The sequence below is a fragment of the Amaranthus tricolor genome, chromosome 1, assembly GCF_026212465.1.
Source record: "Amaranthus tricolor cultivar Red isolate AtriRed21 chromosome 1, ASM2621246v1, whole genome shotgun sequence".
Lineage (NCBI taxonomy): Eukaryota > Viridiplantae > Streptophyta > Magnoliopsida > Caryophyllales > Amaranthaceae > Amaranthus > Amaranthus tricolor.
In genome coordinates this window covers 14,845,537-14,867,962 of record NC_080047.1, presented here as the reverse complement: position 1 = coordinate 14,867,962, position 22,426 = coordinate 14,845,537, and the positions used below count along the sequence as shown (strand labels likewise).

At 31.5% G+C, this 22,426-nt stretch overlaps 1 protein-coding gene across 1 annotated transcript; it reads right to left on the bottom strand.

Moving 5' to 3' along the window:
• Positions 1–5,236: 5,236 nt before the first annotated feature.
• On the bottom strand, positions 5,237–9,070 carry LOC130805359 (G-type lectin S-receptor-like serine/threonine-protein kinase LECRK3). The gene has a single exon (XM_057670131.1). It carries the CDS (start codon positions 7,970–7,972, stop codon positions 5,567–5,569), a length of 2,406 nt encoding a protein of 801 aa, XP_057526114.1. The 5' UTR covers positions 7,973–9,070; the 3' UTR covers positions 5,237–5,566.
• Between the last annotated feature and the right edge of the window lie 13,356 nt (positions 9,071–22,426).

Below are 22,426 nucleotides of genomic sequence, written 5' to 3'. Positions count from 1 at the left end.
AGCATGGATCGTGGTTCCACTGTCGACGTTTGCGTTTTAAAAAGACTTACCTCCTTAAAACCATACAGAGTTATAAACTACGCAGCGGAAATACAAATATACGAGGGAGGACACAAGGCCTCATAACAAAACAAATACAACCAAAATTTACAAAAGATAACAAGAGCTACAAAATCGAAAGATAGCGGTATGACACAGGTTATGCTTCGCCCTCATTACTCTCCCCAAATGCAATGCAATGCAAAAGAAGCTCCGGTACCTGCTACGCCTGTCTACGATCCTCCTGCTGCTTGACATTAGACCAAAGGCCAATGTGTCATAGCAAGACAATCATAGAAAGTCATCAACAATTAAACATAAACACAAACACGTACACGTCAAAAACTAGCATCAAATATAATAAGGCCAACTACTAGATAGCATTATATCATAAAACAACATAAGATGATTTCATAAAACGCAAGCACAGATAGTAACCGTTTATTGGCCATTTATACTTCTTAATTTCATTACGTGCTTTCCAACCGAACCATGTGTTCTTGGGTAGAATGCAGGTCTTCACGCTCCTCTTTTCAAACATAAACTCTTGCAAAACACGTATAATATCAACTCGACCAAGGCATTAACAGAATACCTCACACATGACCTTATAGAGCTTGTCTACCTTAAGGTAAGGGTGATCATAGTCTGTAATACCCTTGAGGTAACTTAACTTAGGCATACTTCTCACTAGCATAAACTATTATATCGATAAGTGGATGTTCTATCAATGAGTAAATATTCTATCAAAAAGTAAACTTTCTATCAATGTGTAAGCTTTCTATCAAAGAATGAACCTTCTATCATTAAATAACTTTCGATTAATGAATAAATTTTCTATCACTGAATAAATTTCTATCAGTGGATCTTTCTCTACTTCCTGGCATAGTGACACGGCCAAGGGCGTCATCGGCCATCCGGCGCCCATGGAAAAGTACGAGCTCATGCCCCCTCCAACTGACCCTCTCGGGTCCTACCTTCGGGAAAACTAACACACTGGGGTTCTAAACCACTGAAGAGGCCATCATATTGGGGTTTGCAAGGCCCAAATGGTAACACCTCGGTCAAGGGACGGTATCGGCCATCCGGCACCCAATGACCCAAGCATGCTCATACCCTCCTTACGGTGGTCCTGTCGAACCTCACCTAGGGGACTAATAAATCAACCAAACATAATCCAGTTGAGTCACGCCAGCTAATCATAATCTAATACTTTATCAGATGGGAATAACTTCCACTTTTGACTAATAATGAGCGCCCTGGGATAGCAGCACGCCAAAACCCACTGAGCCACTCATCAAAATATGAAATTCACCTATAAAGGAGTCATTCTAACTCCAATTAAGGCATAATCTAATTCTTAAATAAATAAGGGGGTGGTCCCCCCTTCTACTAACACTCTCTTTCTCTAAACTATTCTAAGCTCAGGGATTTCATAATCAATGGCCCTTCATATATAAAGTTTTCTCACTAGCACCTCATAGTTTCGATACACTACATAATATCACAATAAACAATAATGTCTTAAGGGAAATTGCATATAAGGGTTAGTTACTGCGTGTACGTACCTGTAAGCGTCACTGCACGATCAAAAGTCACAAAATCACCCGACTAAGGCTCTACTTTCCTCTTACAAAATGGGCACCTATATAAGTTATGAGTAGAACTAATGAGTTTCCTTAACTACTGGTGGTGGTCACAGTGGCGTGACTGTTGGTGGGTTCGCTGCCAGCTACTGGTTCTTCAAGCTGAGGGAGGGAAGTGAAAGAAGAGGGAAGAGAGAAAAAAGGAGGAGAAGGATGACGGCTAGGTTTTGAGCAACGAGGGCTTTATGCGTTTTATCCTTGTTATTCTTAACATTATTATTATTATTATTATTATTATTATTATTATTATTATTATTATTATTATTATTATTATTATTATTATTGTTATTATTGTTATTATTATTATTATTATTATTATTATTATTATTATTATTATTATTATTATTATTACTACGTTTATTTATTATTAGGTTTATTTATTTATTTACTTTTTTTATCTCGATTTATTTTCTTGCGAGACCCAACTAAGAGACTCACCTTCGTGGGCTCACACATTTTAATAAAATAATCATTTTAATTCGAACCTCTTTATTTAAGAAATCGTAACTATATTTTTGATAAATATATATATATATATATATATATATATATATATATATATATATATATATATATATATATATATATATATCTAAGTTAACATTTAAATTCATGTATGCAAGAAATTTATTAAAACTAATTCAGAATTAATTAAATATAATTGTAAAATCTTTAAAAATTATTAAAATATTAAATAATTACGTCATTAAAATCTCGGGGTGTTACACTTAGCAAATAATATTATTGAATATGAGTCTATCATACTTCTATAATAAAAATTAATTCAGGTTTACAGCAGTTCGATCTAAAAATTTGTTCGAGTTAAGTCGGTTTTAGCCGGATAGAATTCAGTTTCGAGCATGATTCGGGTCGGATATGACTTGAGTCGGTCATTATTAGGTTCGGGTAATCTCAGTTAACGGTTATGTGTCAGTTACAAAATTTCGTTACAGCTCGGGTTCAGCTTTTCCATTTTCGGTTGTCAACCGGTTCGGGTACTGTCCGTTCGATAAACCAAAAAAAGAAACACATTTTGGGGTCGGTTTACTTTCAGTTTCGGTTCGGATTTTCAAGTCGGGTCACTTTTGAACAGCTCTAGCATGCTAGGCTGCTGGCAAAGTAAAATACTATTAATAAAGAAAACAGTTGGAATCCTCCGATACAGTTTTTTTGAGAGATGTCTTTTATGTCGAACTCATTGAATTTTAATGTCCACTTTACTATTTACTGTATTCTTAATGCTTACTTACAGTATCCTTAATGCTTACTTACAATATACTTAATGTCCACCGAAAAAATACTTAAAATGCCTATTTATAATATATACTTAATGGCTAGCAAGAAACTTAGCCTACTAGCCTACTTGTCATATCCTTAATGTTCACTTATAATATCTTTAATGCCTACTTATAATATACTTAATGCCCACCGAATAAGTACTTAAGTACGTATAATATTCTAAATGCCTACTTATAATATTCTTAAATGTCTATCGAAAAACTTACTCTATATTTTCCTTTTTGGGCCTTCCTAATTAGAGTTGGTCTTTCAATGTAACCGTCTCTCACAAGAATTTGTGTAAAAATATTCTCTTCGAGTCAACGAATATCTATATAAAATTATTTTGTGACCTATAATCCGACCTGGTTAAGATAAATTAGGTACTCAACTCGTAACTTATAACTTTTTTATGTTTTGTGACCCGTAATTTAAGATGCGAATCGAAGGATAGACCGATCATATCAAACAGATTGAATTTTTTAAAACAGAGCTAGCTATGGCCTACGCGTATTGTCTTGTACCATTATTATTAGACCCAATTCCTAAAGTTCACAAGGCCTTTAAATCAATAGGGTCTCACATAGAAAAATAATATTAAAATAACATAATATTGAGGCGGGTAGTTAACAAAATTAAGGGCCATATGTTTAAATCATGTTGATGACGTTTTTTCTCTTTTATTTTATCTCTTTTCAAAATAACGTTTTAATTTTCAAAAATTTATTCTAATATCATTTTATTTCACTCATTCATTAAACATTAATTATCACGAACTAAATTTAAAAATAATCAATATTTTTATTTCTTAATTTTTAAATCCTTTAAATTTTTACACTTTTTTTTTCTAATCAGTCATTGATCCATTACTTTTCTCTCTTCCTTTTTAATTTTAGATATGAAAATTTAGAAGTGTTCATTCGGGTGATCAGGTCCGTTTCGGACGGGTGTCATTCGATTGTATTTCAAATCGGTTATATTTCGGATGCGTGTTGCGACGGGTCACACTCGGGTCGGGTCAGTTAGTCACGGTTCGATTGAAGATCGGTTATTTGAGCTGGGTTAGCATCAGTTCGGTGTCGGTTGAAGTTCGTGTCGAGTTTCAATCGGTCTCCGATTGTCATCGGTTAATAATTGGTTCGATTTTACCGGGTACAGATCAGGTTCGGGTATTTTTCAATTAGAATTCGGCTACGAATTGCGAATTACTAATTACTATTGATCAAGTCAATATCAGATTAAGTTGTTAGTCATTTTTTAATTGATGATAAGGTTTCTTTACTTAAAGCAAAACAGTGAAAATGCAAATCAATTAGTGATTATTATTACATTGTTACTTTTATTTGTTTGACCAGAAATTTAAATTATAAAGTTCTATCAATTTTCATCTAATTCGATTAAAAGTAATTAAATAAACATTGACCATTGATTATTAACTCTAAATATATGAAACCATGTATTTATAAAATTTATTTTATTAAAATATTTATCACTTTATTAAAATAACTAATAAGATGATTAAATATGAGTCGATCATACTTCTATGTAAATTCAAGTTTATAGTAGTTCGATCTAAACTTCGTTTGGGTTAAGTAGGTTTTAGCCGGATCGAGTTCGGTCTCAAGCATGATTCGGGGTCGGATATGACTCGGGTCGGTCATTATTAGGTACGGGTAATCTCGGTTAACAGTTATGCTTCGGTTAGAAAAATCAGTTACAGTTCGGGTTCAGTTTCCCCATTTTCGATTGTCAACCGGTTCGGATATAGCTTCAAGTCAGGTAATATCGGTTCGATAAACCTAAAAAAGAACACATTTTCGGGTCGGTTTACTTTCGATTTTGGATCAGATTTCGGGTCGAATCACTTTTGAACAGCTCTATGAAAATTTAAGGTTTAACAATTTAGTTATGTTATTTTTATAACTTCATTAATAAAATTAGAATTTTTGTTGAGTTTTTTTAATTTAGTTATTAAAAATAAATCGTGCTGAATTTTTACAATAGTTTAAGAAAATCTCTCTTTTTAACTATAATAAAGAGTTTCAATTTTAGAAATTTATGAAAGATAAACAGAGTTTCGAAATTATTTTCTCCGCCCCTGATCATTATACTACAAAAATTACGTCTTTTCCTTGATTACATGTTGTATTATGCAAAGACTGATCCAGGACCATTTACCAAACAGCAGTCCCCTCTATAGTTCCTTGACTAGCATGGAGAATTTAACGGTGCACAGTTCTTGTTTGGTGTTCCATGAAGACATATAATGAATATTAAAGGTGAAAGATGATAGTAATTGAATGACATTACAGCAAAATACATAGATTAAAGACACAAGATGATAGTAATTGAATGACATTACAGCAAAATACATAGATTAAAGACACAAGTTGATAGTAAATGACTGTCTTTCTCGAGCCAGGGGACTCTATGAGCACCTTCCTTTATCGGTATGGGTTACCGTCTTTCATCCCTCCCCAGAACATAATTATAGTTTCTAAGAGCGGGATACGCCGCATACGATGATGATGTAAGATACAGATAGAGTAACACAACTCTATTCATTACATATACTTTGAGTAAGGATGCTTAATTAATGGGTGTTACATGTTAGAGAGCATGGTTGGACAAGAAGGTTTAGGGACTATGACAAGCCCTTCAAGCATCTGCAAGACCGTTCTCATTGTTGGACGGAGACTTGGATCTTCTTGAATACACCACAACGCAACCATCAAAAACCTCTTTAGTCTTTGCCAGTCATCAAGTGCTTCAATGTCACCTCTAACCAGGCTATCTAATGTGTTAGATTGGTAGCAATCGAATGCCCAATCTGTCAATATCGGACATTCTTCCTCTATCAATTCAATGCATACATTTTTTCTACAACATATAATCTCCAATAATAGAACCCCGAAGCTATAGACATCTACTTTTAGTGTGACAGGTTTATTCCTAAACCACTCTGGAGCCACATACCCTTTCGTTCCTCTTATGGCCGTGTTGGTATGAGTTTGGTTTAGGACTAAAAGCTTCGCCAACCCAAAATCCGATATCTTAGCATAAAGATTATCATCTAGAAGTATGTTTTGGGGCTTTATATCACAATGGATTATCTGCGTGCTACATTCCTCGTGCAAATACAGTAATCCTCTTGCGATTCCAAGGGCAATTTGAACTCTTTCCACCCAGCTAGGCCTTGAATCACCGAAAAGGTAGTCTGCTAGGGTTCCATTACTCATATATTCGTATACCAATAGCCTGTGATCTTCCTCTTTACAAAACCCCACAAGTCGTACTAGATTCTTGTGGTAAGTCCTACCTATTCCGCTCACTTCAGTCTTAAATTCCTTATCAGCATCGACAGATAACATTCGATCTAACTTTTTTACAGCAATGTCAATTAGAGAACCTTCCAAGGCAATCATACCTTTGTAAACTATACCAAAAGCTCCTCTTCCTAACTCTTCCGTGAACCCATTGGTTGCCTCTGTGAGTTCGTCATAGGTGAAGAAATGGACGTTGCTGAACTCCCTCAAATTTCTCTTCTGATCACGATCTGATGCTTTCAGTGGCTTCTTCTTGCAACAAATAAAGAAAAGTCCCGATCCAGCGACAGTTAAAAGAACTAAATTAACAAACACAGAAACACCCACCAAGAATTTCATCTTATTTTTATGCTTCTCAGGGAATTCGACAAAAGGGTGAAGTGGGTCGTTGGAAAAACTAGCATTTCCGACTTTAATCCAAGTAGTCTCCTTCACAATTACGTCTTGTTTTCCATATGATAAAGGTGCCTTTTTCTTCCAACAAACGGGAGTACTGGTCTCCCGGAAAACCACTGCAGCACAGAAGCAGTCATACATACATGACAATTTGCAATTTTTTTCATCATAAGGTTCAAGTTTTTCATAATCACTGAATGGCCAATTTGTATTATTAAGGGGTTCTAGCCTGTATGCGCCCCTCGTACAAAGATCTTCATATCCTTCGCACTCGGTCTTGAAATCGGGTATACAACTTCCATACATATTATCAGGATCGAGTAGCGAATAGCCTGGCGGGCACTTACATGTAGGCCTTTTATCCCCATCAAGGACACAAATGCTGTTAAATCCACAAATTCCACTGCCATATTGTACACCAGAATCTCCTATACTCGTACATATATTCTCAGGTAATACTTTAACCATAGACCAATCGTTGCTTACAGATTTTTTTGGTATAGAATACCAAATCAAAACCCCATCAAAGTTCAAAACTGCTCTCTGATAAAAATCTTTAGCCAACAAAGTCTTGTTTTGTGGTAAAAGATCATAAATTGTGCCATTTTTTGTTGCTATGTACATATAGCCAGACTCATTGTAAATCAATTTCTGACCATCGAATTCAACAACAAAATAGGCTCCATAGAGATTGCCGGAGGCTACATCTCTTGCACTAAGAACAATGCCTCTTTTAGCGATCAAATGCAACTGAAACCTTCCATTACTAAATACAGTTTCAGACAGCCTAGAATTGACAAACCCACTTATATTCAAAGACTGCCCTGGCAGCAAGGTGTCTGTCGGATGGTCAAAGCTCTGCCAAACTGGGTCATCATGACGGGTAGTTTTGAGGACGAAATTCCCAGTATCACTTAAAAATCCATGGTTTATAGTGGTAGCATCAGTTAGGTCATGAGAGGTATTCCATAAACTGGCGCCTTGAGGATCTGTTAGGACTAGACCGGCTTTAGCTGTTAAGACTAGTCGTGATCCTTGTTGAACGGGATTTCCATCGTTTGCACACCAGACGATTGTATCGAAAATCTTTGCATACCAAATGGCAAGCAAAAAGAGAGAGGTGTTGGTGGGTAATGGATGAAACCCAAATGCAAAATCAGATGAAGGGGAAAGCCATGGAGAGTCATTAAGTGTGGCTGTGAAAGATTGACCGACAGTTAGATTGCCACTGTTTTGAGCAGCTATGTGTGTTGCTGTTAAGATTGAAAAGATACTCAGAAAAAGCATAGCCCTTCCAAGCAAATGATGATATTATTGAATTGGGTATATTGAAATTGGGTAATATGAAATGAAGGATACTTGATTTAGCTTGTATAAGTAGTGATTACAGGTATTCTTGGGGTTCAGGTCATGGGGTTGATTTCGGGTTAGATGTTTCGGGTCGGTTTGAAATCGGATTTTGTGTTCATATTGTTTTTTACATAATTGTATATCATTTTTAAAGTTGGGTCAAATCGGGCTTGGCTACTAGATCAGATATATTTCGAGTCATCGGGTTTATTTATAACACTTATAATCCAGATAGATTTGGAGCAAAGAGAAAGTAGGGGATTCTTAAGAAAAAAGAGATATTGGTAATAAATGAAGAGAAATAATGAATTATGTGGATGAAATTAAATGAGAATTAAAATGTATGGATGAGATAAAAAAAATGATGGTTATTATTCAAAAATAGAAATGATTCTAAATGAGTGGGACAAACTAAAATGCAATTAATACAAAATAAGTGGTTCGGAGGAGTATGAATTGAAGGATACTGTTATAGGTTTTATAAATGGAAAAATTAAGAGAGTACAAGCACCGTAACGAGATTACAAGTCTTAACACCTACTACAAAATACTATGAATTGAAATTACAAATAAAACAAATAACTTGAGTTAAATAAATTATAAGCGTATACCGAAGATTCTTTAAGACAATACTGTTTATGAAAACTTAATACCAAACTGAGGCACTACTCAGTTTTCCTAAAAGCATTATATCGCCTACTTTGTGCTTAAACTCAAAACTTGAAATACACTTTTAAGGTATACTTCTAACTGTTTGCATTTGCCATTTAATTAAAGTCATCTTACAATGAGACGACTTTAATAAAAAATCATACAATATTATAATTTTGTTGCTAAATGACAAATGGGAGTCTAACAACCATTTGCCAAATGCAACAAAATTACTGGTCAATCAAAGCTGATGTGGCAGTTTTATAGTTGTCTGCAGTATAATTTATAATTAATACAATTTTTGCAAGATTAATTACATTGTTTCTACTTTCTATAATTAAAACCGTAATTTAATTACAAAATATATTATAGAATGAGAAAATATTTACAGCATACATTATACAAACAGAATTATTAGATTGTTTCTATAAAAAAGCAAAAAATTTCACTATTTACCTTTAATACAAAATACTCTTAAAATAAAATTTTCAATCAGAATAATTAGTTTCCAGTAATAATATGAAAATTTCTTAGTAATTGTTTCTATAATAGAGTTTAGTTTCCATAATAAAATGAACTTTTTGGTGATCGAAGTCATACAATCAAAATGATTAGATACTTTTATAATAAAAGGCATAGAATTTCACTATTTCCCTTTAATACAAAATAACATAAATTAAAAAATCAGAATAAATATTTTAGTGATAATATGAAATTTTCTTGGTAATTGCAATAGAAATATTTACTGCAATATATTTTTTTGTCCATAACGAATTATTTTTAAAATTTAAATATATTATTTAAATTAATATAATTTCGTAATAATAATACACAATGTTATTTTTTTATTTGTTTTTTATTACTCTGTTATTAAATCTTTTATTGAGTAATTGTGTTATAAAAAATTTAAATATATTATTACATTTTATTTAAATTACTATAATTTCTTAATGATAATATGCAACTATATTTTTATTATTTATTTATTGCTTTATTATTTTATCATTTATTGAGTTTTTATGTTGTTATATTAATTTAAATATATCATTATTACATTTTTAAGTTACTATAATTTCATAATGTTAATATGAAATAATATTTTATATTATTTTTTAGGAAAAATTACCTAGAATAATCGAAATTTTTTACTGATTTTCTACAATAATCTCAACTTTTGATAAAACATAATAATCCCAAATATAAGGGATGCTTGCTAAGAATGTACAAGGTAGCTCTTATCTACACAACAAGTCATTTTGCATAAAAAAAAAAAAAAAAAAAAGTAAATACAAAATTGAATTAAAAAAAATGGAAAAAAATTTAATAAAATTAAAAAGAAATAAAGTAATTTTTTTTTGTTTTAACTTTTAGTATTTATTTTTTTGATATTTTGTTTTATTTTTCTTTTTTTTAACAATTAATCTGTAAAAACCGGTTACTATTTGGATAACAATATTCTTAGGTAAGTGACCCCAAAATTAGGATTATTCATGATTAATCAAAACTTGAAATTATTGTAGGAAAATTAATAAAAAGTTGGATTATTTTAGGTAATTTTTCTTATTTTTTATTACTTTATTCTATAATTATTTATTGAGCTATTATATTGTTATAAACATTTTGAATGTATGATTACATTTTATATATTTTACTATAATTTTACAATAATAATATGCAATTGCACAACGATTTAAAATTAACATTTTTAAAAAAATCCATTTTATAAAATTTTCGTACATTGTACGGATTTTATACCAGTTACTATATAAAATAAATCCAACCACTTAATAACAAAAACCCATGAAAATATGAAATTGCTTTGTAACTTTGGAAAAACATGGTTCAGCCGCTGACTTGCCCACAGGCCCACAAGGCCACAAGAGTCAAGAATTGCTTTATTTCCGTTTGTATTTTAACATGTGTTTTTATTTTCTTGTTCTTACCACATTCATTTTCCAGAGTACTTGCTATTTTCTATGTCCTTTTCATTTTGTATCTTTTTTTTATTTTAATTTGTCTCATTTTAATTAATTATTTTTCTCTAGTTTATTTTCTTTCTTTAAATCTTACTAATAAATTTATTTTCTCTCTCTATCTTAACTAGGGGTGTTCAATGGGTTGGGCCGGACTAAAGTAAATATGGGCCGGGCCGGACTAAAGTAAATATGGGCCGGGCCGGGCTGGATAAGGGCTCCAAATGAGGGCCCGACCCATTGAACACCCCTAATTTTAATTAATCATTTTTAGTATCCACTTGTTTTTTTGTCTTATTCACCAATCTAATTTCACTTTTCACTAAATTTCGTCTAAAATAATTTAGGAACATTCTCATAGGGACGGAGGAAGTATTACTTTGTCATGAGCTTTAACTTATTATACTTTAGTATACTTAAAACTTATACTTATATATTTTTATATCTTTTATACTTTAAATTATCCAATAAATTTGTAGATCTATAAGTATTGTAAATGTTTGAACCAGAAATTGAATTGATGGTCAGTGATTATTATTTATAATTCTATGATTGAAAAGTAGTGTGTAGAATACACGGAAATTTGAATTTATTGAAAGCATTCATGTTTAGTCTATTTCTGCATGTGAAAGGATTTATCCAAAGTAGTGTAAATTTAATGCACAGTTGGGAATATGTAAACCAAGTTATCAAATTGGGTTGTTTATAGTAGTAGTTTACAAACTACTGCTATAAAAATTCTTGCAATGCACGAAGTTTTAATATAAAAATAGGTAAAAGATTTTAGAATATATAGTGCTTTTAATAAAAAAAATAAGGCTGTTAATCATAATTAATTAAAGTTCTCATACTTTTTAAGAAAAATATGTGAAATTTTCTAATGTTATCATAATGATTATTTGTCATTCTCAAAATAATTTTTAATTATCATGCATCTTTTGTTTTTTGATGAAATATTTTAGAAATTAAAATTTTAATGAAGAAATTTTATTATTTAGCAAATACTACAACATAAAAAAACAAATATATATTTTAAGAAACTTTAATTTGAATTTATGTACCTTTTAAATTCAAAAATATAATATTCCAAGAAAATTTAAAACATATTTTATTGTGATATATTGGTTATATATTAAGAAATAAATTGATGTTAACTTTAATAAGATTTATATGTAAAATCACTATAAGAATGATACATGAAATTTTACAGTTTTTTTATTAAATTGTATAATTTTGCTTCACTTTTGATAAGTTTGGCTTTAAGTTTAAGATGGGTTTAGGAACTGTTTTATATATAACACCTTATCTAATATCCACCTAATTAAAATATTTATATAGCTCTCCACTTAATATCTACCTAATTAAATTAAAGTGCTACTAAACTTAACTGGGATAATTCAAAAAAAATACAATATAATGTTTAATTTGATTCTCCGTTTAAATATTTAATTTACGTTCACTACTTACACGTTCTAATTAATTAGAAGATAAGATAAGAATCATACTCTTTTAAGTATTATACATGGGAAAGAAGAGTATTACCTTGTGTTGGTATTAAACAAAAAGGACTCCATGTGTATTAACACCACGGAGATGAAGAAATTGAAGGTTTCACTTGAATCCATCCTCATCAACATACAATTATACTAATTCATAAGCACTTTATATCATACGTCTTTATTACAATGCATTTTATAAGTTATGTCAAATATCACACTTACACTGCAATTTTAATGAAAATGCAAACTATCAATAAAGAGTTTTATTTGAAGTATTTTTAATTATAATATAACAAATGGTGATGACTGATGACATAAACTCTAAAAATTCATACTAATATATATATATATATATATATATATATATATATATAACCCATGTAAGACTAATTAATACTCCCTCCGTTTTCATATGTTCTTTTCAAATAGAATTTACGAATTTAGTGTTATACTTTGATTATGATTTAGCATCAATCTATAAGAAAAAACATATTCATTTTGGATCTTGATATATTCGTCTCAATATATATCATCTAAATATCAACTTTTTAGAATTTTTAAAACTCACAATTAAATAATTTGATTTTTAAGTTTGTATTGGGATCCGCACAAAAAGTGAATGGGAAGAACAAATGAAAACAGATGGAGTGTAAGGTAATTATCTTTTGACCCCTCCCTCCATATTCCGAAATGCAATACACTATAAAGTGAGAATTTACAAGAGAAAGTGATAAGTTTTAGAAATAAAGTTAAGAGTAATACATTAAGTGTAATTATATTTTATATATTATAAATTCTCAATAAAAGATACGTCAAAGATACCCATAGTATGTAATATACAAATAAAACACACATGTAATAACATTATATGATACGACATAAGATTTTTTCAATTGCCACTAATTTAAATACTTATCAAGAACATATGAGTTCACCAATTTCAGTATACGACCATTATTATCATCATCATACCTAGTGTATCCTACTCATACGAAATATGATTAGGGTATGAGGAGGGAAAGAAGACGGCGACTCATATCCATAAAGGAGAGTGCGGTCAAAGAGTCCCTCAGCAATTTCAGTATACCTTTCCGAGATTTAATTCTAGCATCCAATTTAAGAGGGAATATCTAATCATAATATCTTTTCAAGTGTATCACTATAATAACTTCATAAGCACTTTATGTATTATGATTACATTTAGTATAAAATTGCTAATGCTTAAGCCTTTATTGATAATTATCATGCATATTCAAGAAGTGGTAAAAGATTCTATATAAGAACTTTGTTAAATTTTGTCAAAATGTCCTATATATTATGGCCAAAATAATCTGTAAAAAATGGTGAAACTCAACCGTGTATAATCCTAATTAACATAATAATCACCGGATCTTTAAAGTGCCCAAGATTATAGTTGACTATCTTAAAATTCAGCCCAAATATTTATTTCTCTAAATTATAAATTCTATCATGATCTTAATATTAATCTGATAAATATTTTTACTGCTAAAGAATGCCAAATTAATGACCAAAATTTTAAAGAATTACACTCTATTCAACTTCTATTCAACTTTAAATAAATTTCGTCTTTAAAATATATATCAACTCAAGATAAAAGACTCAAATGTGATAATTTAATCTTAATTGTAATTATCGTTTGCAAATGAGTGGCAAGTCATTTATAGAGTTTGAATGGACATAATTATTATAACGATACGTAGATGTTAACTAATTGTAGAATGTTCATTAAGTTAACGAAAAATTTATGTGATTCTCTTTTGAAAAATTTCATATTTTGACTATTTTTAAACAAATCAACATTTAGCATTGATTTTCTTCTAAAGGACTTTCCTCATCACCTACTACACTTGATTTTTCCCAAAACAAAAAAGAAAAATTTGAATATATTACGTGTTATAATTAGGGATGGCAATAGGTCAGATTCGGCTCGGATTATACATATTCCGACTTTGCTCCAGATTTTAGTCAAACATGTTTTTTTCAATCCACCTCCACTCGGAGTCGAATTATGCATACTCCAAATTTGCCCCGACTCGGACTCTCAAACCTCCAACGGAGTCGGATACAGAGTCGGATTATTATCAAACTTTATTGTTGTGATATTGTACTAATGATTTAAAGCATACGAAATTAACAAAATATATTTTTCAAATACAATTTAACAAAAAAAATATGTACTTTAAATTCAAGTTTAACATGAGAAATATTCCTAATACTACAATTTAACAAAATTTTCTCGCATTTTAATTTGGCGTATTTTATTTCTCTTGATTTGATTTGTCGTATTTTGACTGATTGATCTAAATAAAAATACCAAGTTGTTTTTCAAAATCGAAAATTACAATTAGTATGAGAGAGAGCTTGAATTAGTCACGTCTAGAGTTTTAAAGGAAACAAAATATTGAGTTAAAAGTAAAATTCAAAGTCGGATTTCCTTCAGAGTCGGAATCTGGTCGGAGTGTCGAATTTTTATTTCTAAAATAAGATCTTTGGCTCTAAAGTTAGGCATGTATTCACTATTACTAACAACGAATATAAAAAAATGGTTAAAATTTTAGTCAAGCAATATGTCGCTGTTACTAACAGCGAAATAAGACTTTGACTAGTCAATAGTCAAATCGCTGTTAATAACAGCAACATTAGGCTTGTAAAGTTTTGACCGACAATTTTGATGGATTAGCAAGCCTGAAGCAGTTGAGAATATCATTTTGTGGGGCAACATTATCTTATCAAGATGCCAACTTTTTTTTAATAGAATTCAACAGTATATAGGAAAAACAATTAAAAAGAGTGAAAAATCAAAACTTTAACCTCAAATAACTTAAATGCTTCATCTTCTTCAACTTCATCAGCTTAATTCTCTTCAGTTGATGCTAATTTGGAATCAGAACTGCAATGGGTTTTAAATATAAAGGTTTTTCTTGGATTAGATAGATTAAGGAAGGTGTTAATAGAGCAAAAGTTGGGACCTTTTAATGGAAGCTCAAACCTTTTATAACAAATAAATGAAGAAGAGGGATTTTTAATTTTTGTGTGAAAAAAAAAATTGGGTTTTGTTGAAGGAAACAGAAGGGAGATCAAAATGTTTACAGAAATTATTGGTTGTAAACATCATACTAATAATCGCTGTTAATTGTTTTGACCGACAATAAGAGAATTTCTTCCTCAGTACTAGCCTAAAGTCGGTGTTATTAACAGTGACTTGACCATTGACCAGTTAAAGTCTTATTTCGCTGTTAGTAAGAGTGAATACATACTGAGCTTAGCTTTGGAGTCAAAGACGCTTATTTTGAGAATAATGTTTTGCCGAAGCTTATTTTTTGATTAAAGTTATTAAAAAATCTTATTTTTTTCAATGTTTCCTAAAATTTTGGGATCTAGATCCAAATCTATAGATTTCACATATTTGGACCATGATCTTGTTAGAAATGTTCAATAATTAAGTGAGTATTTTATAAGTTGTTTAACGTAATTAAGTAAGTACACAATGAGATGTTAATTTAGTGGACATTGAGTAACATTTATGTTTTACTAGAGACCAATAAATGTCACTGGATCGTTATTTTATAATGGTGTGAGCTTAATGTCACTAATCCTATTGCGTCACACTGTATCAATGTGTGAGACCATTTTATGTGTTTGGATCTATATTAATCAAGATTCATGTGACCAATCTAGTTGGACTACATATTACTCATATTCCTCCATTTAATATAATGGTTATTTGAGTTAGTGTAACCCCTAATTATTATGTTAGTTTAAATTGGACATTTAAGAGAATATTAACTTCTAATTGAAAGGTATTGAAAGGTTTCTAAAATCTATCCTTATTAGTATATATGTACAAGATTACGATGAGTACATGACTATGTATAAGAAGTTTCTGGTGAGTTTGTGACGACTCACGACTATCTTTTGGCGTAAAAAATAAAAAAACAAGTAATATTTTCATTTTGGTTTAATATACTTTATTGTTAGTGTAAAAAATTAGTGGGTTAAATACAAGAGTTGTATACATTCAAAATTAGTTTAAGAAAGGTTTTTAAACGACCTATTAGTACACGGGGTCTTACGAGATATTGTTGGTAGACTACACTAGAGGAACTTCATTTGCGGTTCTTGTCTCGTTATTATATTTTGCTAGTGGATTCACACTACAAAAGTATAATTTCTCATCCCGATATTTATTTGTTTCATCTCATGCAAATAATTGAATCTTGGGAATGTTTTAGATTTTCCACATGTTAAAAATTAATAGTACTAAAACCTAACATATCTGATTTTAAAACGGATCTACAAGAAATTGGCATACGGTAAATTGAGAATTTAATTTTATCTCAAATTGAAGCAAGTATCATTATTACATGTAAAATAATGAGTTCAATTCCTTATTTACCCCTATTAAGCTTACCTAACAATTCCTCCTTTCTAGTCCTTTACATTATAATTGATTTTGAAACCATGATGAGTTTGCATATCAACCAACAATCTCCCCTATAAAATGAATTATTCTTATTACTTTTCATGAAAGATTATAACTTGGATTCGTATTTAGTCTTTTTCTTTCCTGTAATCAAACAACTCTTCTCAAAATGAGTAAGAGCAAATCGAGTTTGATTGAATGGACTCGACCCATTTGAACTCGTTTTCATTTTAAGTTACTTGCCAAGCCCGATCCATGGTATGAATAGTTACTTATAAGGAAAAATTACTCTTTGTCTCAATTAATTTGCATTAATTTTCACATTTTGATAACTTCTCCAATCTTTATTTAAAAGGAAATTTTGATTTAAAAAATACGAACTTTTGCTCGTCCGCTTTTAAAGATTCCAACTTTAATTTATTTTTTAAAGATTTGAACTTCGTATCACATTCGCTTTTAAAGGCTCATAGCACCTTTAACCAACTAAATTTGAAAACTAGCTTTCTTCTTCAACCAAACATTAATACTCACTTGTAAAAGAGAGTTTTCCTCCATTAATGAGATTTAACATCCATGTTCATCTACCATTACTTTGCTGATTTACTCACTCCAGTCCCCACTCTATTTAATCTCTCCATATCTATTGAAAAGGATTCGGTCAAGAGCATTGAAGAAATTGATGCGCAGAAGGTAAGTTAAACTGCTATTTTGTGTTCGCTTTACTTCCATTTATGCACAATCTAATTCTTCATCTATGCAATCTGAATCTTGTTTTGCATGTTTTGTTTGTTTTGTAAAACATGGATAATAAAATTACATTTTGTTACTGGTATGGGGTAAATTTGTAGAAGAAAAGATGGTGTTGTTTATCTTGGAGGGATGAGTAAAACATTTGTTGTTGATCTTGTTGATGTATACTTGAACTATGTGATGAATCTGGTTTAGAAGTGCATTAACAGTAAAAATTATCGAGGGTTTATCTTGTTCCTGGTTTGGCAATGAAAGAGGGATTAAAGAAAATTGTAGAGAAGATAATGCATTTCAACTTAGTCAAACTGCAATTCTGAATAGGTGTATTAATGTGTATGTTTTGGTAAAGATTCTTGTATCCCCTCTTTCTACATTAGGAAGCCCTTTTGTCTAAGCCTCAGTGTTACTCACAAAAAGTGACACAACTATAGTAGGAGTCAAAACAGTATCCAAGAATTTAACTGTAAAAAGGGGACCACAAAGTGGTATTTCTTGTAGAAAACAAACAATACAAACCCCAGATTTGCCTTTCCATGTAGACACAACCATTGATTCCTGGTAGTAATGGCCACAGAGCGAGTTAACCGGAACCGAAATGCTTGAAACCATCCCGAAACCGAAACCGTTCGCGACAGGTTCCAAACCGGCCTGAACCGCAGAACTGTAAAACCGCCGAAAAAAATTGCTTGAACCGGACCAAAGAACCGAGGGCCGGTCCGAACCGGTTCCAAGGAATCGGACCGGACAGGTTCACCCGGCCCAGCAATTCTTTGGAACCAGTCAAAAACTAGCCGTTAGGATTTTTTGTATAAATACACCACACTTTCAATCATTTTCATTCACAACTCATCTCTTCTCCTACTCTCTCTACTTAATTACTTAATTACGCAATTATTCTCTTAATTACATAATTAGTCTTTTAATTATTTCTTAATTATATAATTAGTCTTTTAATTATTTATTTATTTCTTAATTCCATTATTATTTCAATATTATCATGTCTTCTTTTTTGAAAAAAGCCTCTAAAAAAGTTACTAAAGTAGCAAAATCATTGAGAGGTTCTAGCTCCAAAAGAAAGGTCACTTCAACTCCGTCGGTATCAACAACACCTTCGGTTAGTAATTATAATTTTGAACCAAATTATCCAGAAGGGTACGAGTACGACCAAGAATTACACGATTATGCAGAAGAAGTGGAAAGAGAAATACAAATTGAAGAAGAAGAAGAACAAGGAGAGGAACCAACGACCCCTATTGGGATACATAGATCTCGACAGTCATCAACGAGATCACATGAAGAACAACTACAACAACAACAACAAAGACAAGCTCGTGGTAAACGAGTCAATTTTCAAAGTGTCGGTTAGTTTTATAATTTTATTCTTCAAATTGATTATATTTTAAATTATTATTTGTTTATATATTTTGGTATTTGATTATGTCTTTATATTTAAATTTAGATGAAGATGAACCAGTAAGACAACCTTTTCCGGCAATACTACCACCTAGTGGTAGAGTTGTTTCACATGTGTGGTCGTATCAAATTTGTGAAAGTCAAGGAGTAAATCCCTTAGTTTCATACAATTTCAGCAGAGGTAAATACTTTTTAAGTATTTATACATACATGATATTTATATTTTATAAATCAAGAATGTATTAAAAATTCATTTATTGTGTTTTGTGAATAAGTGTTAGGTGGTGGTACGGGATCTTTTAACAAACATTTGGCAAAGAAGCATGGAATCACAAAAGATACTCATGAAGCCAGCGGCAGCGGGACCACAAGTGGAAGCCAATAGTGGGACATTCCCAGCGGAGGTATGCCTTTTAAATATAATCGTAATGATATGATTGATGAATTTGCTAAATATGTAATTTGTGATGAATTGCCATTTAACCATGGTGAATGTAGGGCATACGAGTATTACACTAGAAAAACATTGCAATCACAATATAGAGTAATCCCTAAAAACACTCTTAAACAACGCACAATAAAATTATATGAATCAAAGCGCTATAAATTAGTATAAATGTTTAAATCTTTTAATCGTAGAGTTAGCATAACAACTGATATTTGGTCTGCTCCCCAACATTTAAAACCTTATATGTGTGTAACAACACATTGGATAGATCAAAATTGGATTATTAAAAAAAGAATAATTGCTTTTGAGGTAATGCTCGAAAGACATACGGGTGAAAACATAAAATACAGATTAATAGAGATATGTAAAGAATGGAACTTGTTAGATAATATATTTTGTTGTTCTACCAATAATGCAACCGCCAACATTAAATGCATCAAACTTTTGTATAACGAACCTGCTTTTAGTATTATCCTTGGTGGTAGATTATTACACGTACGTTGTTGTGCTCATATAGTTAACTTATCTTGCCAAGCAGATATTAGACAACTAAGTGATTTATTAGATCCCATTAGAGACATAGTGAAGTGGCTTAGAGTTGGACAGGTATAGAGAAGATATAAGCAATTACGTGACCATTATCAACTAAAAAAAGTGTATTGGTCATTAGATAATCTTACACGTTGGCGCTCAACCCATGATTTATTAAAAAAATCTATTGCTTATCGTCCAATTATAACACAACTGTATAGTGAGTGTACAGATAGCCATATAAGTGATGAAACATGAGAACTAGCTATAGGCGTACAGAAAATATTAGAAGTATGTCCACGCAACTAAGATTTTTTCATATGTTGACGAACCAAACGTCCACTTAGTATTAAGTGAATGTATTACTATTTTTTATCATCTTCTTAAACATTCGCATGAGGATACTAACATATTAAAGTCGATTCTTGCAGATATGATGGACAAGTGGAAGACGTATTTTACTGATTTTCCTTTTATTTATGGAATTGCGACAATTTTAGACCCATGTTTTAAGACGAAAATCCTTACTAAACTAATTGGATTTTACTACCAATCATTAGATCGTCCGCCCAGTGATGTACATAATTATGTTGGAAATTGTAAAAAACTTTTAGCAGAACTTTATGATTACTATGCTAGTGTATATAACCCAAGTCGCGATACGTCTAGGCGTGCTAGCGTCTCGGCACATCCCACTTATTATAATCCTATAATAGCTAACATAATAAGCCAAGATGATAGTTTTGTAGGACCATCTTCTTCCTCACCCTCCACTTCATATTTAGAATTAGATAATTATTTTAAACATCACTTTGAAATTGACCAAGGTAGCTATAATATTTTAGAATGGTGGAAAGAAAAATCCATAAAATTTCTCATATTATCGAGAATTGCAAAGGATATCCTTGCAATTCCTGCTTCTACGATTGCGTCGGAATCTTCTTTTAGTGCACGTAGAAGAGTTATAGACGAAAAGAGATTTCGTCTTGCTCCACATACTATTCAAATATGTGTTTGCAAGAAAGATTGGGATCAAGCGGAGCTCCGAACACAAGGACTCAAGAACGATGATGATCAAGGCGATGATGATCCATGGATGATAATGGATACATCTGCATCATCGTCAGGAGGAAAGTTAGTGGAAGCATCTAACCAACAAGATGATGATGACGAAGACGAATAGGATCAATCGAACAACGATCAATCAGCATTCAACAACTACAAATAAAAGGTATGACAAAGAACTACGTGGGCTTTGATTCCTTCAGGATACGTAAGCAGCTTAGTATTCCTTCGGGTACTAGGTTCAAGTCCATTTTCTCCCACTTTTTTATTAATCATCTTTATCGTTTCTTATTAATTTATTTTTTTCATTCTTTTTAGTAAATATTTTAATAACGATGACAAGCAATGAATTTCGCTAATAATCAAGTAATCATCAAAGGTACGTCTGCATTATTATAGTATTTTTATATTATATTTAAAGGAAAAATAAGAATGAAACCGATGGTCCGATCCGCCCGACCCGCAAGTAGGAACCGCCGGAACCGCCTCATGAACCGCCAAGGAACCATTTGGAACCGCCCGGAACCGAAACCGGAACCGAAACGTTCGAATCAGATTCCACATGGAACCGGAACCGGCCCAACCCGGATCGTGGCCATCACTAATTCCTGGTTATTAAATGAACCAGTTGTTGAACCACCAACTTATGAATTACCCATTGATAACCCATCCTCCTCCATTTATGAAATAACAGAGCCTGTACTTGTAGATATAGGCATAAATGAGTTATCCACTCAAACTCAACATAACAACAAAAACAAAGAACCTTGTAGATCCATTATTATAATTACCAAAATCAAATTCCACAAGAATTTCTATAATTGTAACAGTGCAAATTTTATCAATTTTATCGGTTATGAAAAAGTTTGAAGTATTATTATTTGGATTATCATATAAATGTTTTTTAGTAATGCAATTTCTATGAGCAAAATATACTTACTGCTTCTTTTTAGAACTGGATACAATTAAATTGATGAATGAGTATGAGTTAGTCTTTAGGATTTTGCCTTATGAAAGGTTAATGTTGGTTGTTTGGAAGTTTGTTCTTACTATCTTGTCAACCTTGCTATAAGATCACTCCAAATGCCTATGATTCCCGCACAAATAACACTGATTAGAAAGGTCCATAATGGTTTTTCGGGGACCTTCTCCGATGCTTAAGTTAGTAAGTATCCAAATGTATGCCGAATAAACCCTTGCCCAAGGGCATAGTGACTCTTAGCTTAAGTTGGTAAGTATCTAAATGTATGTCCCAAGATGTTGTAGGGCACTACAAGAAATCATGTCCCAATGAAAGATCAACTCCTGCACTGGGTATAAATTTAAATGAGATGCCACAACAAGCTGAAACTAAAGGGTAAGGATCTACTCCTACATTGTCTATGCCATCTGCACAACCTACAAATACTGGGAGGAAGGGGAGGTCAATAAGGAGTGGTGTAGGTGCTAAAGGTGGAAGATCAAAAAAAGCAACTCAAGGATTAGGAATTTGATTAAATGGCAACCTACAAGCAGTTATGTAGTATAGTTAACAATTGTGTCTTTTGGGATGTGATATTACACCAGTATGTCAGTGTATGTTGTTTTGTAGCTAGTGGGAATGTCTGTTTTTGGAAT